The sequence below is a fragment of the Podarcis bocagei genome (assembly GCF_964188305.1).
Source record: "Podarcis bocagei genome assembly, chromosome: 16".
NCBI classification, from domain to species: Eukaryota; Metazoa; Chordata; class Lepidosauria; order Squamata; family Lacertidae; genus Podarcis; species Podarcis bocagei.
This window is the reverse complement of record NC_138142.1, coordinates 6023065-6042116: the sequence shown is the minus strand read 5'-3', so window position 1 is coordinate 6042116 and position 19052 is coordinate 6023065. Positions and strand designations below refer to the sequence as shown.

The window sequence follows — 19052 nt, the reverse complement described above, 5'->3', positions numbered from 1 at the left end:
TACACACTGTGTATCTGAAGAAGTGTCCATTATTATTATTATTATTATTATTATTATTATTATTATTATTATTATTATTATTATTATTATTATCCCACCCATCTGACTGAGTTGCCCCAGACTGGATCCAAACACATCAACAAAGCGTTTCAGGAAAACGAGTTGTAAATCTCAAAATGGGAAATCACATTGTCGAAAGATGGAACTACACAGCGCCATCTGGTGTCACAGTATTATAATGTGTATAAAACATGGCTTCCATCCTATCCAAAAACATAACAAAATATTAAAAACTTCCCCATACAGGGCTGCCTTTGGGTATCTTCTAAAGGTTGTATAGTTACTTATCTCCTTGACATCTGGTGGGAGGGTGTTCCACAGGGTGGGTGCCACCACCGAGAAGGTCCTCTGCCTGTGTAAGCGAAGATGTTGATCCAACAAGCAACACCCATCCCGAATATTCATTTTGAAGTGCAAGGGGCAGGCAGCTCTTTTCACAAGCCAGCGGCCTCTCCTTTGAATCATCTGTCTTTGAAAGGCTTGTTCACACTGCCACTGATGGCATGTGTCCTCAGATCAGGATCAGACTTATTCTTGCTCAGGATCAGACTTATTCAAAGTCGCCTCCCTAGGAGGGAGGGATTGCTTCTGGTAGGAGGCAGGGCCGGAGACAGCTTCACTGCATGTGGTTTTAGGTTTGGGACACCCAAGGGTGGGGTGCTCTTCTGACAGCCTGCTCGGCCCCTTCCCAGGATCTGAACCTCCACCCCCGAGCCTCAGGATCCAGGGGTCCTGATCTGCCCTCCAGCAACATGCCAGGACCTGACCCCAGGGTCAGCCAGCTCCAACTCTCTGATCGCCTCCCAGCCCCCTTCCAAATCCAGCCAACTTCTCCAAGACATCTCCACAGGACTCATGGCTCCCAAAAGGAAATGCAGCCCTGTGGCTGAAAAGCAGTCCCCACCCCTGGTGTTGGTAAAAGAACAGTCACACAACCCATCCAGCTTAGCTTTAGGGAATAGTCCTGTAAAGTCTGATAGAATGGGCATGTGCCAGTGTGTAAATGGTCTGTGAAATTAAATTAACCAGCAATGCCTTAAACAGCACAGGATCGCAATACTGCCTCTCCTCATTTGAACCTACCCAGACCCTGTGATCATCAATTGAGGGCCATCTTCATGAGCTTTCTCCACAAGAGGTCTGGAGAGTGGTAACATGAGAACGGGACTTTTCTGCAGTGGCTCTCTATTTGTGGAAAGCACGCCCCAGGAAGGCTCGCCTGGTGCCTTCATTGTACACCTTTAGGCAAAAAGAATTCTCTTCAACCAGGCCTTTGGCTGATAAAACAATCTATGACTATTTAAACGTATTTGTGGGAGGGGGGTTATTGGGATTTTGTTTTGTTTTGTTATTACGTTGTGTATTTTGTGTTTTCATTTTGCATTTTTATGTTGCAAACCGCCCTGTGATCTTCGGATGAAGGGCAGAAGAAGAAGAAGAAGAGTTTGGATTTGATATCCCGCCTTTCACTCCCTTTAAGGAGTCTCAAAGCGGCTAACATTCTCCTTTCCCTTCCTCCCCCACAACAAACACTCTGTGAGGTGAGTGGGGCTGAGAGACTTCAAAGAAGTGTGACTGGCCCAAGGTCACCCAGCAGCTGCAGGTGGAGGAGCGGGGAAGCGAACCCGGTTCCCCAGATTACGAGACTACCGCTCTTAACCACTACACCACACTGGCTCTCGTAAGTCAGTAAGTCAATTTATAAATAAAATAAATAAATAAATAAAAACATACAAACCTCACTGTCAATGTGCAACACACACTTCACTTTTCTGGCACTCCCTAGCAACTGTTTCCACTAGAGCAGAATTCCTGGTCCATATATGCTCATCCATGGGGCACTGCTACAAACCGTTTTGCCCCTCTGCAGGCTCTGGAATCTCCCACCAGGTCTACCCCACTGCTGCAACAAGCCTCTTCCGAAACCAGTTGGAAAGCTAGTGAGCAAACAGACTCCATTAAAACATCACCACCACCTGGCATGGCAACCAGAGTGCTGGTTTTCCAGAGCCCCAAGGGAATAGCCAAACAGAAAAGCAGCAGGAAAATGTCCTTTTTGTTGAGCTAAATCTGCAGCACAAAACCATTTTGAAAGTACATTTCCATAAGCATAGCTGCTCAGAGATGTACACCCACAAGCTATCTTCACCATGGTAGCTACCCACACCAGAGAAGATGGGGATGTCAGAGAAAAGATTGCTATAATGAGCTGGCAGGTGGTATGCGTGTGTGTGGTATAGCTTGAAATGAAGTGGATCTGTTTGCTTTCAAACTGGGGAACTCAGCAAAGGTATGGAAGTGAACTGGGCTTGCTCATTCATTGACAGCTTAGCCTACCTCACAGGGTGGCTGTGAGGACAAAGAGATATGGTCCTTGTTTGTAGCTCTGTTCTCCTTGGAAAAAAGTCTCTCTGTCTCAGATACTGTTTTATTTTATTTGTTTATTACATTTCTATCTCACCTTTCCTCCAAGGTGTCATATTAGTTTCTCTCTCTCTCTCTCTCTCTCTCTCTCTCTCTCTCTCTCTCTCACACACACACACACACACACACACACACACACACACACTTTATCCTCACCACAACAACCCTGTGAGGTACGTCAGGCTGAGGGTGAGTCACTGGCCCACGGTCACCCAGTGAGCTTCATGGCAGAGTGGGCATTTGAACCCTGGTGTCCCAGGTCCTACTCTGACCACCACACCACACTGTTAGAGGGAGAACACAGAGTCCCTTTCTTCAAGGAGAACAGAGATACACTCTGGGGCTGACCCTCTTCATTCTCACAACCACCTTGTGAGGTCCGCTAGCTCAGACCCAAAGCTCCTTCTGGCCAGGTATCTTGCTTTTCACAGCAGCCAAATCAAAGCCCGCTTGAGGCGATCCTTGGCAGTCTCCTCTCTGAGACCCCCTGGTAGCAACAAGCAGTCACCATGCATTGGTCGGCACGTACCATGGCCACAAACTGAGAACTTTCAGTGTCATTGTTCTCTAGAAGCAGCACCTCAGAGGAGGAGTCTGCCCACTCCCAAGCAGGGCAACCCACCTCAGATTATGTACTAGAATTCAGGGACAAGCAGCTGCCCTTAAGTCTCCATGCACCTTGATTTCCTCCAGTGCACAAAAAGGCACGAGGGAGCATCCCTCAACCAGGCCAACACTGCTCCAACATTCACCCCTGGGAAGAAGCCAGCAACTGAAGCTCAAGATCCCAGGCCCTTTATAATACAGCACTTGAAGCATGATGGAGACATTTCCAGGAAGTTCTCCTGGACAACGCTAAACTCCTGACAATCTCTCCAAACGGATTTTGAGGCGTTAGGTCTCTTCTCATTGCTTCATGATCACTAGCCATGGTCCAAAACTCACACCAAGAACCTCTGAGCCAAAACCTTCAGGGTCCTGAACTCCTCCAAATCAGGACCTCCTAACTGCCTTACTTGGTGTCCTCTCAGCTGAGCAGCCAACTACCTAGGACAGCAACATCCCTGATGGGTCAGGACCCTAGAACAGCCTCTCAAACTTGGGTTCCCTAGATGCTGTTGGACTACAACTCCCATCATTCCTAGCCACCACAGCCAGTGGTCAGGGATTATGGAAGCTGTAGTTCAAGAACATCTGGGAACCCAAGGTTGAGAAAGGCTGGTCTAGAGCAATGCTATTTTAGAGGAACTGTGGGGGATTAAAATTGTACTAGCTCACAGACGAAGACATTCAGTGTTCGTGGGGGAAGAGGCAGACTCAGAAGGGTCACCCATTTACAGTAGATGATGCCAGGGCACTGAACTTTGGCAACATGCCAACTCCTGGCCTGAACCAACTAGATGCCTCCTGGGAAGAATACCTTTGTCATTTGCTCACAGCCTCAGTAAAGACCAACAATGGGGACCTAGGGACCTCCAGACCAGCTCCCTTCGTCTCTGAAATCTGGAAGGCTTCCCCAACCCAGAGGCTGACCTCCACCTCATACATTTGCCTCATATTCCTTTCAACTCTTGGGACAAAATAGTTTGATGCCCCCTAAGACTTTGTGGGGAAATTGAGTCCTTGTGTGTGTTTCCCTGCTTCAGTCTTCTTACAATCCCCTCCCTTCTCCCACCACCCCCAGTCACATCTATTTGGTTGGCCTGTGTCTCAACAAGGACCAGGCTACTACGGGTTTTGTTTCACTACGTTTCCCAGCAAGAGCTGATAAAACACCAGCCCAAGCACTCCACTGGGAGGAAGAAAAATGTAATTTGCGACTCGGGACCTGTGAATTTGCCAGGAGGATTTGTGATTAGAAAAAGTTTCCCCATGTGACGCTCTCATTCTCACTCATTCACTCTTTTCACACACAGGGAGATACATGGTTGGTTTTGTCAGATAAGCAGAAATTGATATTTTTTATAAGCTGGGGGATGAAAATGGAAAGAAATTGCAGAAAGCTCCTTTTCCCAGAAGTAGGAAATCTGACCTCTTCCTTTGAGGAAGGGCCATAGCTCAGGGGTAAGAGCTTCTGTCCTGCATGCAGAACATCCCAGGTTCAATCCCAGTTTGGGCTGGGAAAGACTCACTGGCTGAATTCCTGAAGAGCCACTGCCAGTTAGTATTTCCTTGTGGATCAAAACTGGGTCACTGTCTTATCACACAATTATGGTTAACCCAGTAAATTTTGCTAGGTAAGTTCATCTAAAATTGTTGGCAGAGGGGAGGAACACGCTGAACTAGTTTCAAGCTCATACTAGCCATAGACGAAAAAATGGATTACCAGCAAATGGTGTAAATCTATATCCCCATCTGCCCATAAAGAGAGTGCAACTGACAAGGCTGTTGAAAGCGCTAGACTTTATTGCCTTTGTACAGATCTGGCAAGGCTGACCTGATACAGAGGTTTTCCTGGTCACCATTTGCAGATTTCTTTAACATTATGCAGTATCATCATAGCTTTCTTCTACAATACCAACAAGCACTTGTCAACAAGAGGCTTCGTATCTCTAAAAGTTAGCTGCAGTCAAGTCCCATTGATTTCAAATGTTAGGTCACACGTGATTCTTCTGATGACCTGCATGTGTGAAGGAATGGTCACAGTTAGCATGTTCACCGACACATTGCGTTGGATCCAATTTAAGTCAGGCCCCATCTGCACTGTACACATTAAAGCAGTAATGTACTGCTTTAAACAGTCGTGGGGAAGAATCCTGTGAACTGCAGCTCGTCAAGGGTCCTGACAGTAGTTAAAGAAGGTAAAGGGACACCTGACCATTAGGTCCAGTTGTGGCCGACTCTGCGGTTGCGGCGCTCATCTCGCTTTATTGGCCAAGGGAGCCGGCGTACAGCTTCTGGGTCATGTGGCCAGCATGACTAAGCCTCTTCTGGCGAACCAGAGCAGCGTACGGAAACGCCATTTACCTTCCCGCCGGAGCGGTACCTATTTATCTACTTGCACTTTTGATGTACTTTCAAACTGCTAGGTTGGCAGGAGCAGGGACCGAGCAACGGGAGCTCACCCCGTCGTGGGGATTCGAACCACCAACCTTCTGATCAGCAAGTCCTAGGCTCTGTGGTTTACCCCACAGTGCCACCCGCGTCCTCTGACAGTAGTTTGGAGACCCCTATTCACCTCACAGAGTTGCAATTCCCAGTCATTGACGGTGGCAGACTTTGGCAATCTTCGGTAATATGGCGCCCTGAGCAAAGCCAAAATTTGGCACCCCGAAAATGGATCTTCTCAATTATGGATCTTCTCAATTTTGTGCCCCCTCAACTCGGTGCCCTGTGCTGAGGAACCACCTGCACTGCCCTAAATCCAGCAACAGTCCTTGGGAAGAGGGATTGATCACTGAGCACTGTAGCTCTTTGAAGGCAACCAGGGCTTCCTAACTACACTCCAAACCCTTAACAAACCACAGATCTCAGCATTCTTTGGGGGAAGCCGTGATTAACATTTCCTGTTGGTTCCACTGCAGCCTAGCTAAGCTGAACTTAGTATTTACGTGAGAAGAGGTTTAGCGCACATATTTAGATGTCAGTCAGAAAGTGTGCAGTAAGCAATGTGTGTACATGTGTGAGCACTCTGCACGTACATCCTGTGAACATATGTAAACCAATCATTGCTGTGACTCATGTGGGCTCCTAGCTGCTCTACTTTATCAATACATAGCTTCTGGAACTGCAAACAGGTACCACTTGATTCTTAAAGAAAGAAAAATCTTCAGTGACCACGATGGCTAGATGCTTCCTTCAATTCAACAATGTTTGATCCATTCCAAAACAGAAGGAAACCACTGAAGAGGGGAAGAGATTACTTAGGTTTGTCCAGGATGCATGTGCATAAAAACTGGTGCAACACTTTCAGAACAAGCAAGCACGGATCTGTGCCTTTACTGAGGAGTCTGACGGGAGGCTTGCAGCTTGCTAATAGAAAGCCCGCAGGTTTCTTAAAAAGAGGAGCAGAGTGTCCCAAACTCAGTGTGAAGCAACACAGAAATAAATCACAGTCGCACCAAGATCCGAAGGGGAGGAATAAGAGGAGGCAAGACTCAGTCTCCTCAAAAGGCTGCCAGCTAAGTTCGGCTCTCCCATCTTTTCTTTAGTGTCGCTGTGTGTTTTTTTAACAATGCTGTTTAGGAAGCTGAGAAGCCCATTAGGCCTCAAACAACTTGATTGTGTTCAAGGAAGGCAGAAGGATGGCTCTCTCGCCACCCAACTTGGCTTCCAAGATTTTCATCACGTTAAAGGGGGGGGGGGACTGTCAACATAGATCAGCAAACGTTTCGCCTCAGTAATTCTTTACAGGGGGAAAAACAGCAACAACCACCTCTCTGCTCAGGAAGGCGACGCAATTCCACAGAGATATTAGGAAAGCAGGCTGAAAAGGCAAGGAATTGGGTGGGGGGAGATATACCCAGTATCAGGCACAAAACACAGCCTCTTGACCAACTTTGTCCTTTGCCACAGAAAACGGAGAGGAGGAGAGAGAAGAGGGGAAGCAGCATTCATTAACTTTTTTTAACAAATGCTTCGATCCAGAGTTACTGCACTGGAGAGAGAGAGTACAAAACTGAAGTAACAGGAAGGGGGGGGTGCAATACTATAATAACCCCTAAATCCCTTAATTTAATAAGGGGGGGGTTCCAGTCTGAGGAGGTTTCCTGCTGCATCTCTGATTGAGTTACCAGCTCTGTTTTCTTTTCCTTGATCACACGTATACAGTGGTGCCTCGCAAGACGAAATTAATTCGTTCCGCGAATTTTTTCGTCTAGCAAATTTTTCGTCTTGCGAAGCACGGTTTCCCATAGGAATGCATTGAAAATCAATTAATGTGTTCCTATGGTCAAAAAAAGTCCAAACAAAGCCAAATTTAGTACAACAAGAGTTTATTAAGTGCTCTTTAAAATCACACATACTGTAAAGAGCATTTCAAAATTCAAACCCAGATTTTTTTAAAAAAAACAGCAGAGTGGCCCAATGGTCACAGAAAATCATAAAAATGCAGGGGGGGGGGACACACAAGTTTCCAGATTCTTGCAAACCCCTTCCCAACACCAAGTCCTTGAGTTCCAAACACCCCAACCCAAAATCCAAAAACCCCCCAAAAAAGTTTTAAAAGCTTAACTTACCAAATGGCTGCAAAAGAAGTTTTGGAAAAGCTTCAAAAATCACCAGAGTCTTTAAAAACCTCAAAAAAGGCTACTATGTACACTGCGTTCTATGAGTTGCTCCTCAAAGTCAAGTCGCAACTGTATTAACGGTGTTAAGAAAAAGGGAACAAACTTGCAAGACGTTTTCGTCTTGTGAAGCAAGCCCATAGGGAAATTCGTCTTGCGAAACAGCTCAAAAACGGAAAACCCTTTCGTCTAGCGAGTTTTCCGTCTTGCGAGGCATTCGTCTTGCGGGGCACCACTGTATTTTATTTATTGTAATTAAAAGAATTCACATGCATCTCAAAGTGACTTACAAACCTTTGAAGTACAGTGGTACCTTGGGTTACATACGCTTCAGGTTACATACACTTCAGGTTAACCCAGAAATAGTACCTCCAGTTAAGAACTTTGCACAGAAATCGTGCTCCGGTGGCGCGGCAGCAGCTGGAGGCCCCATTAGCTAAAGTGGTCTTCAGGTTAAGAACAGTTTCAGATTAAGAACAGACCTCCAGAACGAATTCAGTACTTAACCTGAGGTACCACTGTACACATTTTATTTTCAAACACAGATGGAAACACTGGGAAACAAAAACCTTAGAGCAGTGGTTCTCAAACTTTTTTCCTTGGGCCACACTTTCAGAATAAATATTTGCTCGCGCCACACTGAATATTTTATTGATAAGAAATACATTGGGACACAAAAAGAAGCAACTCCTAGGAGTGCTTGATTTATAACATAGAACATAACTACTTTGTAATATGATCACGGGACATCCAGAAAGTTTTTTTTAAAAAATAAGCTACTGTATTTTTCGCTCTATAACACGCAGATTTTTTCTCCTAAAAAGGAAGGGGAAATGTCTGTGCGTGTTATTGAGTGAATGTGTGGTCCCTGGAGCCAAATGGCGCGAGTGGAGGCAAAAATCAGGCAAAAATCAAATCGTGGAATCAAATCAGGGAAACCTGAAAAGAGGAAGCGGCTGCTTTCCTGCATTCTGCCTCAGGGTCTTACTGCCCACCCTCTCTGTTTCGTTGCTGTGTTTGCTCAAACGGAACAAAGAGCAGGGAAAGCCCCTCCCCTCCAGGCAAGCAGAGGGGAAAGCAGAGTGTCCTTCCTTCTAATTCCTCTCCATGCTCCGGAGGGAACAATGTTTGTGAAGGGAAGAGAGATTACAGGTTCAGCTTAAAATTCTGATTTGACTTCCTGCTTTTTGTTTTTGGAGACACACAGCATTCAAATATGCTTTCTTCCATTTAAAAGGATGAAATCCTTAAACAGTGTTTTGCCTGTAAATTCATGCGATCTGGAAGATTACAGTGTCTGTACCTCTTAAGGGATGGCAAAGCTTAGGTTTCGCTGCTAAATAGTTCTTAATGCAGTTAAAATGCTTTCTTCTGTCAAGGCAGTTAAAAAAAATACGTATATATCAGGCAGCCGGAAAACATGCAGGTGGGAGGGAGAGGGAGAGGGAGAGAGAGAGCGAGAGAGAGACAGAGAGAGAGAGAGAGAGAGAGAGAGAGAGAGAGAGAGAGAGAGCGCACGCTGGCTGGCTTGTGTGGGTGGGTGGGGGGAAACTTCCTTTCCTCACGTTATAGCCCTCTCCTGCATTCTTAGCCTTCTGTGTTTTTCCTTCCCTCCCCACTTAAAATGTGGTTACAAAGCATGGATCCACATGGATCCTCAGGATCTTTGCATTGGGTCAGCCAAAATTCACCATCAGAGCACATAGCATGTCCATGGCTACAGCCTGCCCCCCAAAAATCACGCACCCACTGTTGCCTGGGGCTGCAATGGTGCAAAAACGTGGTTACAAAGCATGGATCCACAGGGATTCTCAGGATTTTTGCATTGGGTCACCCAAAATTCACCATCAGATCACATGTCTGTGGCCACAGCATGAAGCACAAAAATGATACGTCCACTGTTTCATTCAGAATATTTTTTCCCTTGTTTTCCTCCTCTAAAAACGATGTGCGTGTTATGGTCAGGTGCGTGTTATAGAGCGAAAAATACGGTACATAAGACCAAGAATCATTCCCAAAATATAATTATGAATGAGCCCCTTACTTATGTACCTTAAGTCTGTATACAAACTCAATGAGAGGCATGAGCTTGCTTTTGCCAGGTAATCTCCTTTATTTTACATCTGATTTGAGACAAACAAACTCTCATCTCCTCATCAACACAAAGAATCCTTTCTCTTTTCTGACCTTTCGTATTTGTCAGAGTTTAAAATCCTTGTTCACAACAATATGTGGTGGAGAACTGTAGATGACCAGGCAATGCTCTTGAAGAAAAGCACGGATACTGGTTCTGCCTGTATACCCAAAAGAAATTGTTTTGATCCTATACTACACTACCCTGAAATGTTTACATGTTTCCTTGGTTGTCCTTGAATCTTCCTGCCACACTTGCCCTGCCCTCCTGCCACGCCAGTGTAGCACACCGCACCCTTTGAGAACCACTGCCTTAGAGCCATGCTCACAGGGCAAAGGCCTCACAACCATCTTCCCCCAAAAAGCTCAGGGTGACATCCATGGTTCTCCCACACTTACTCACATCGGCCCTGCAAGGTGAGCTTCGAAGAGAGAGTGGGCCAGCGCCAGGCAATGAGCTTCACACCTGTGTCCAGGTGGGAGCCTGGCTCTCCCTCCCGCATTCTTAACTGCTACCCCAAGTCAGAAGCACACCTGGAAGCAGCACACCTACAGAAGCCTCCTTTGAAGACCAGCTTCCTTATGTTTGTTTATTCAACAAAATCTATATCTGCTTGATTGGTCTGACTCACTCTAAGGCAGCTTCCTATGTTCTCTGCCCAGGTGCTGATTACACAAAGATGTGCAAGGCATCACTACTTTTTTTGAGAGAGGAAAGGGCCGTAGCTCAGCTGCAGGGACTTTCTGAATGCTAGGCAATCTCCAAGTTAGGATGGAATCGTGTCTGCTGCCAGTCAGTGTGGACAGTACTGAACTAGATGAACCAAATGGCCTAACTCAAAAGAAGGCAGAGTCCAATGTTCCTATAGAGCAGGGTCCGGGGGCAGGCTTTCTCTGTGGTAGCTTCCCGCCAACAGAATGACCTCCCCTCTGAGGTGTGCCTCACCACAACATTGCTTTTCTTCCACCAACCGGTGGAGATGGGCCTCTTTGTCCAGGATTTCAAGGCGAATTGACACAGACACTCCCATTTTCCTACTCATATTGAAATACAGTCATACCTCGGGTTGAAGTAGCTTCACGTTAAGCATTTTCGGGTTGTGCCCCACGGCAACCCGGAAGTAACGGAACGCATTACTTCCAGGTTTCACCACTCGTGCATGCACAGATGATTAAAACGACATCACACGCATGCGCAGAAGTGGAGAATCGCGACCCACGCAGATGCAGGTTGCGTTCGCTTCAAGATGCGAACGGGGCTCCGGAACAGATCTCGTTCGCATCCAGAGGTACCACTGTACTGCCCCTCAATGAGGCCAAACTTAGATTCACAAAATGTTTAGGGGTATGCGTACCCCTTCATCCCCCCAGAAAAAAGCACTGATATTTTGATCAAAATAAATGATAATAATAAAATGTCCAGTAGCACCTTAGAGACCAACTAAGGGAGATATTTTGATGTGTGTTTTTGGGTTGTTTGCTTTCCGTCCAGGAACCTTTGGGTAAAGAGTAGATTACGCAGAGAGGGAAAGAGAAGGGAGATGAACTTATCTGGAAGATGTTTCAGACACAGAGTGCCTTGTGGTTCCCAGAGATTTTTGTGAACCTTTACAATAAATGCAATGGAAGTCCTCCTTCCATTGCCACAGGCTCGATATCATCTTTGCCCTCAATGCATACACACACAAAATACTCACACGGCATCAAAGTCACAGGCATGCACACACAACCCTCCCAAGGACCAAAACCACAGTGATCAAAGCCTGCACACAAGCAACACTAAAAGCCATTCATCTCTCTTGGACCCCAGGATGAAAAGATACAAACAGGTGCAGCCCTGAAGCTACAGAAGAGCAAAACAAGGTTTCGCCTCCCTGGTGGGCAAGATCAATGGTCTATCAAGCTGAGAGTTTTCCAGGCTTCTGATAGTGGCTCGGTGTGGGCTGGGGGGTTCCTAAATTCTTAAAAAAATTGGGATGTGCAATGCTTTTACACTCTCTCAGCATTTGGCTGTAAGAGGCAATAAGTCATTGCTCTCAGAGGTGCCCATTGCCCTATTTTTTGTTAACGAAAAAGGTGTGCTTCTGTTGTGAGAACACTTCTCCAGAAGATAAAAGTGCCTTATCCTAACTACTCTGACTGGCCCATTGCCCTATTTTTTGTTAACGAAAAAGGTGTGCTTCTGTTGTGAGAACACTTCTCCAGAAGATAAAAGTGCCTTATCCTAACTACTCTGACTGGCAGAAGCTCCCCATGGTGCCAGGCAGATGGCCTTCCCCATCACCTGATATTCAAGCCTTTATTTAAAAACAAAAAAAGATATTACATGACAGGGATTGAACCTGTGACCTTCTGCATGCAAAGCACATGCTCTGCTGTTGAGCTATCTGCCTGCTGCATCATGTAATGTTGTGGCAAAGCAGGGAGACAAGGACACACTAATCCCCAATTAAATCAAACCAATAATCCCAGATCCCTTGCAGGCAACCAGCTTATTGAGCATTTGTTTGCACGTTTGCAGGGAGGTTAGGCAATGTCGCCTATTTATTGAACATTCATTTTGATTTGTTAGCAGGGAGGTTAGCTTGATGTTGCATCAAGCTAAAGTTATCCCACACTGTTCCTTCACCACTTTGTTTATTGCAAAAAAAAGCTGTTGGGGAGCAGGTTCCAAACCAACTATGATTCTGGAGCCTGATTTTGCCACACTTTCGCTGAATACCACCAGAAAATAGCTATAGTCTTCAAGCGCCCCTTGCGTAGACAAAGCCAGCTCAATTTCTATATCAAAGTCCATGCAGCTCCAATCCTCTCTTTTAGAAATAGCCTTCGCTAATAAAATCAGGGTGTAAAAACTGTTGGTAACTGTTTGACTATACAAAGTAAATGAAAAGTAATAATGATTTTTTAAAAAAGCAGTGATGATTGGATATGTCAATATCAGATTCCCTGAATTTCTTTATTTTCTAATCTTCAGTTCAGTTCTTCACATTTTCTGCGTCAGTTTGGAATCTTTTTCTTTCAAGTCCTCATTAAAAACTTGATTGATTAGTGCAAATTCATCCTAATATATGCATTTTTGTATGCAGATTTGTATACACAATTTTGCAAAGAAATTACCCCTAATAAATCCACATTTCCATTATTTTCAATAATATACACATTTTGGGCACACTTTTATGGATTTTGTACACATTACTTAGCTGGAGAAGTGCGCTGAAAAAGAAGGGTGAGTTTTTATTGTTTCAGAAAGTGCAAATTGAATTTTTCTTCTTCTAGACACAAACTAAATCAGATTTCTCCTCCATTCTTGTTTGAAAAAACCAAAACAAAACCCAAAAATAGCCTCCCTGCTCTGCAAAGAAACTCAGCAAAACACAAAAACTCTCAGATGCCAAACTCAAATAACAGTCATTGCGTTGAAAGATGTCATTGTAAACTCCAGTCCTCTGGGAATCATCACCCACAACCTACTGAACACAGTGGTGAAGCTGTGCATTACAACTGAGAGACTTGGAGACATGTACACACAAGCAGACCTGAACAATCACTTTGTGGGTGGAGGGGTTTGCAGAGAAAGGGTCCTGAACAGGGAATGCACACTTCTGCCCTTGTGCCCTGCCATTCCTGTTGGAGATTTGCAAGCCTAGAGAGGGCCCAGTTCAGAGAAAGCAGCAGCAGAGAAGACAAAGAAGAAGAAGAAGAGTTTGGATTTGATATCCCGCCTTTCACTCCCCTTCAGGAGTCTCAAAGCCGCTAACAATCTCCTTTCCCTTCCTCCCCCACAACAAACACTCTGTGAGGTGAGTGGGGCTGAGAGACTTCAAAGAAGTGTGACTGGCCCAAGGTCACCCAGCAGCTGCATGTGGAGGAGCAGAGACGCGAGCCCGGTTCACCAGATTACGAGACTACCGCTCTTAACCACTACACCACACTGGCTCTCAGAGGTGGCCCGACATGCTGCCTTGGGGTAAAGAGAAAGGAGAGAGTATATTTTCCTTGCTGGGAAGTCTTCATATTTCTTTACCCCGACCCCAGAGAAGTTCCCAGACAGCAGCGCATTCTTGCCATTCTGCAACACAGTTCAGAGACCTCGCTGAGCACTTAGGATTGTGGGTTGCTAATCTGAGCCTTTGGCTTAACCGCAACGCTCACCCCATCCCTGAGTCCATTTGCAGCTTGGATGTGCATTTACTAGGAAACCTGCTCTGCTCCGATCCACAGGACACACATCCAAGGAAATGGGCACAGGATTTCCGCTGTAACGGAACAGAAGCATTGAAAGAATAAACCTGCAGCTGCACTTGTGGGCTGCGGCTCAGTGGTACAGCATCTAGGTCCCACATAGGGGTGGGAATGGCCCCTGCCTGAAACCCCAGAGTATTGTCCAGAACAAGACTGGACTGGATGGCCAGTGGTCTGACTCCATATAAGGTAACTTCCTGTCATCAGAAAAAAACTTTTGGGCAGTAAGAACTGTTCAACCTTGGAAGGTGGTGGACCTTCATTGGAGGTCTTTAAGCAGAGGTTGGGTGGATCTCTCATAGATGCTTTAGTTGAGATTCCAGCATAGCAAGGGGTTGGACTAGAGGACCCTATGATTCTATGATTATTTCATATTCACCTCTGGTTGCTTCTCACTTCCTTCCTTTAAATTTGGGTTGCAAAGCCAAGAGACTGTCATCGGCCTTTGGTTATGTCACCCCGAGTGGCTGGGGCAACCCAGCCAGATGGTTGGGGTACAAATAATAAAATTGTTGCTGCTGTTACTTTGTGAACATTCATGTTCATAATATCAGAGAATCAGAGAATTGGAGAGTTGGGTATATGTACATGCAGACATGCACAAATAAAGATGGAAGGACGTGCGCCTCTGCAAACATTCTTCATGGGTAAGAAAAGGTAACACGTCTCCAAGACCTGCCAATAAGACTGCACTCCTGACTAGGAAACAAGTCCTGCTGAACTCAACGGAGTTTACTTCTGAGTAAACATGTTTGGGATAAGGCTGTCAATCAGGCATGTAGACCCTTAAGGCCAGAGTCAGCTTGCATAGTTCAGGATATTGTCTCCCAGGGTCAGCTGTCCCCAGCTGCAAAATGGGAACAGGCATTGCAAATCAAGACCTGCAAGGGTTACTCCACTGAAACCAGGAGAGGTTTGCTTCTGAGCAAACAGGGTTACCAAGCGCCTTATAAAAAAATGTCACTGGAAAAGATGGTGAGCATCAAAAGAGTCTGACTATTCCTTCTTTGCCCTCACTCTAGTCTCAGTGTGGTTTTTTCTTCTTCTTCTTTAATCAAATCAGTGTGATTTAAAGGGGGAAATTTATAACAAAGTTGCCACCTTACACAGGAAGTCACCTAATGCCAAGTCAGAATCCTGGTCCATCTAGTTTAGCCTCGTCTACACTGGCTGGCAGCAGCTCTCCCCGGGTTTTGGACAGGGTCTCTCACAGCCCTGTCTGGAGACTCCATTGACTGAACCTGGGACCTCCCATCATGCAAAGCCACAAGCCCTAGACCGGAGCATTTCTCGAAACCCAGGCTCGAACCAGGAACCTTTAGATCTTCAGTCTAACCCTCTCCCAGCTGAGCTATTTTGGCAGATGACCCCTTATCCCCTGCACTTTTAAGAGCAGCCTGCCAGGGAGGACAAAACTCTAGTCTGAAGCAGAAATCAGTGCGCCTAGGCTAGCTTTATTTCCAAGAACAGTAGCCAGAGATGGGGAGAGCTTCACCTGTTGAATTTCGGCTTCGCCATGTACGGGGGAGGTGGGAGTGGCACCCTTAATTGCCGGAGATATGAGATGACGCTAAGGCAGCAATTTTCACACGTGTGGGTGGGAAGGAAGAGACAGACAGACATGACAACTGGGGAGCTAGCTAAGCATGGAAGCGATGGAGGTTCTACATTCACCTTTCCGCTCTGCCCACTGCAGAGCTTCTCATGGCCTCAGTCCACCATGTGTGATAGGGGGATAATAAAATTGACCCAACTTACAGGGGTTGTAAGCAAGATAAGCATCAACAACTAAGGCTCTTGCAATCTAGCTGAGATTCCTGCATCACTGGGGGATGGACTAGATGACCCCCAGGATCCCTTCCCACTCTACAATCCTGGCATACTATTATAGTGGCATCGCATTCTGTAGAGAGCAGGATGTATCCAAGGCTAGTCATACTAAATCCATAGAAATTAATGGACATGACTAACTTGGGTCCATTCATTTCACTGGGTCTACTTTGAGCAGAACTTAATTGGCTGGGGCCCCACTGTCTATTTCTGTATCACAAGGCTCTGACCTAGTCGCGACTTTCAGACCTATCCTACGTGAGAGAAAAAGAGCATCTTTAGCATGTGCAGAGTGCACGCCCTCCTCTCACAAAAGGCAGCCTATTATATACCCAAGGACTTAGTTTGCTGGTTTGTGGGGAGTTTTTGGCAGGCATCTCGCCTTTAAAAAGAAAAACACATACACATCGTCCAGTTCACTCCAAGGCATTATAAAATAAAACTTTGAAAGCCACACACAATTACTCTGGAAGGCAAAAAAATACACTCCATATTTGCAAAAGTGCATTTTGCAGGTGGGGAGAAGATGAGTAATGACTCCAAAAGGCAGGCAGACACACAGACAGGCACACACACGCCCACCAACACACCCCTTTCTCTTGCGTTCAGCTTTGCCTGCAAATGAAAAAACGACTTCTGGGGGGGGGGGGAATTAAAAAAGAACTTTCAGGTTAAGAGTCAAACTTTTTGCGTCTTACCTGCGCCGAGAAGTGCCCCGAGCGCCAACAGCAGGAAAAGGCCTTTGGAAAGCGTCGCTCCATGCCCAGGAGAAGTCATGGTGAGGGCTTCGAAAAGGCAGTCAAGCAGTTGAGAGAAAAAGCTGCGCGAAGGCAAAACTCCTCCAAAAAAACCCCACCGCCACACCGGCAGGTCTTCCTGGTTGCGGGGCGGGGTGGGGACCAATAAATATTTTATTTTATTTAAACCGTATTTCAGATTTGGGCTCTTTTTCAACCGGCAGGCATTTCTGGAGTCCGCCTTCCAACCTGCTTGCAGTCCATATAATCCAAAAACTACCTGTGCTTTTTTTAAAAGGGGGGGGGATGAGGGATTTGCTCAGCGGCTCCGAATCGAACCCAAGAAAGCGATTCGAGAGAGCGCTTTCCCCCCTTCACTCCTCGCTAGAAGAAGAAAAGTGGGGGGGGGGAGGAGACGTGGAAGGTGGAATTAAATCCCAAATGAAGCTTTCCCTTTAAAGAAATAAATAAAACCGTGAAAGCAGCAGCAGCAGCAAAAAGAGAGAGATAAAAATAGACTTCGATCTTTTGCTTCGAAGAATCGGGGTCCCGGTCAGGTGCGCTCCTCCGCTTGCACCCCTAAAATTCAAACTGTGCCCCCTCCAGATCGCCTCCAAACATCTGGGGTTTCTTCTGCCGCCGCCGCCGCCTCCTCTTCCTCCGCCCTCCCCACCCCTCCAAAAAAACACACCACCACCCGGGCAGAGCTTCTCCTTACGACTCCGGAGCAGCTCCTTCTTGGCTGCAGCGGCGGCGGCGGCGATCCGGATTGCCAGGCGCGCCGGGTCTTTAGCGCAGCTCGGCGCCGGCTGCCTTGCGGGGACTTTGCCCGATGCAACTGGTCGGCTGGCTCCTCCATGCCTCTCCCATTTTCCACGCACAGGCGCCCCCACTCCACCTCCAATTCCTCACCCCCTTTAAAAATGCAATTAAATTAGATTTAGGGGGGTGGGAATAAATGCCGGGGAGAGGCGCTCACAGCTTCGCTGCTGACTGATTCAAACTCCTCTCTCTCTCTCTCTCTTTTTCTCTCTCTTCTAAAAAGCCAGAGATGAGTGGGATGGCATGGAAAGGGGGTGGAGGGAGGGGAAAGAGCTGCGATTGACAAACTATCTTAGCCAATCTCCTTGCCTGGGGGAGGACAGCCTGGAGGGATGGGGGGGGAGAGAGAGATGAAGGTTTCCCCTCCCCCCTTCCCTAAACCGGTCTCACATTTATTTTATTTTGTTTCGGGGGGGGGCGCCTTTCTGGATGACAGAGATGAAAACAAAACGGAGTCGGAGAGGAAATCGCAGACAGAGAAGGGCTGCCGCTCCGGGTTTGCTCTGCGTCGTGTGAACGCGTGACGCGGTTCGTTCGTTGGCAAATAGAGCGAGCGCCGGCTGCTTGACTTCCAGAGAACGAAACAGGCGGCCGCGGCTGATCGGCGCTGCAGGAGGCGGCAGGGTCAGGCCTGCTCCGCTGGAATCGATAGGAGAAAGTCTGGCTGAGCTCCATTCGCTTCAGCGGGTCTACTCTGAGTAGAATTTGGGTGCAAACTTGAAGGAAAAGAGTGGGAGCTTTGCAAAGGACAGCTCTGAGCCCTTGCGCTGTTTTGCTCAGGAGTGAGCTTGCAGTGGGCACAGAGAGACAAAGTAAAGCCTTCAGATGGGAGCAACATGGGTGTGGGGTTGTGTGTATGGGAAGTTGGAAAGCAGGCCATAAAGGACAGTGGCGTAGCGTGGGTTGTCAGCAAGGCAAGTAATTTGCGCCCCCTAACCCGTGGATTTGCGCCCCCTAACCCTAACCCCCAGATGTTGCGCCCGGTGCGGCCGGGCCCCCCTGCACCCCCCACGCTACGCCACTGATAAAGGAGGCAGGCTGGAGATGGAGGGAAAGCGCTGAGCCTGAGTATCAGAGTCTGCAAAAGCCCTCTGTTGGATCCCCACCATCTCCCATCTCCCTTGAGGCCCAGGTCCCTGGCTCAGTCCCCGTGTGTTGCAGGCTTATTCCCAGGGAAGGGTGCAGCCTCAGATCAGAGTCAAAGCTCCTTCTCTGTGCACACTTTGGGAATGTAAGTCTCATTGAACACAGTGGGATTTACTCCCAAGTAAGCAGGCATGGAAGTGTAACAGCAGTTCTGCATCTTTAGATCGTGCCGCACAGGCGTCATCCCCTACAAAAAGCCTTGCAAGCTGAGCAATTTGCAACTCCTGACCCAAGCGGCTCTACCATTAGACAGAGTGAGGCAACTGCTTCAGGTAAAAGATGATTGGGACCAGCCACCCCAGCTATTCGCCTCTGCTGGACGGCACAGCTGTGCGTCCCCCAGGAGGCCTCATTCCCATGAGAGTTCCTGTTCATTTCCTATTTATTTTGCATGCATTTTGTACCCTTTATCCACTGCTTTTCTTCTAGA

At 46.9% G+C, this 19052-nt stretch overlaps 1 protein-coding gene across 2 annotated transcripts in view; it reads right to left on the bottom strand.

Moving 5' to 3' along the window:
- The window catches only part of TMEM132B (transmembrane protein 132B), a 368394-nt gene extending 350711 nt beyond the window's left edge, over positions 1-17683 (bottom strand). The window contains exon 1 of one of the 2 annotated variants that reach the window (XM_081174744.1): positions 16616-17683. In XM_081174744.1, the coding sequence (XP_081030870.1) occupies positions 16616-16694 (79 nt within the window). In that variant the 5' untranslated portion in view covers positions 16695-17683. The remainder of the gene's footprint in view (positions 1-16615) is intronic. The other variant, XM_081174746.1, reaches the window with a different exon arrangement.
- Between the last annotated feature and the right edge of the window lie 1369 nt (positions 17684-19052).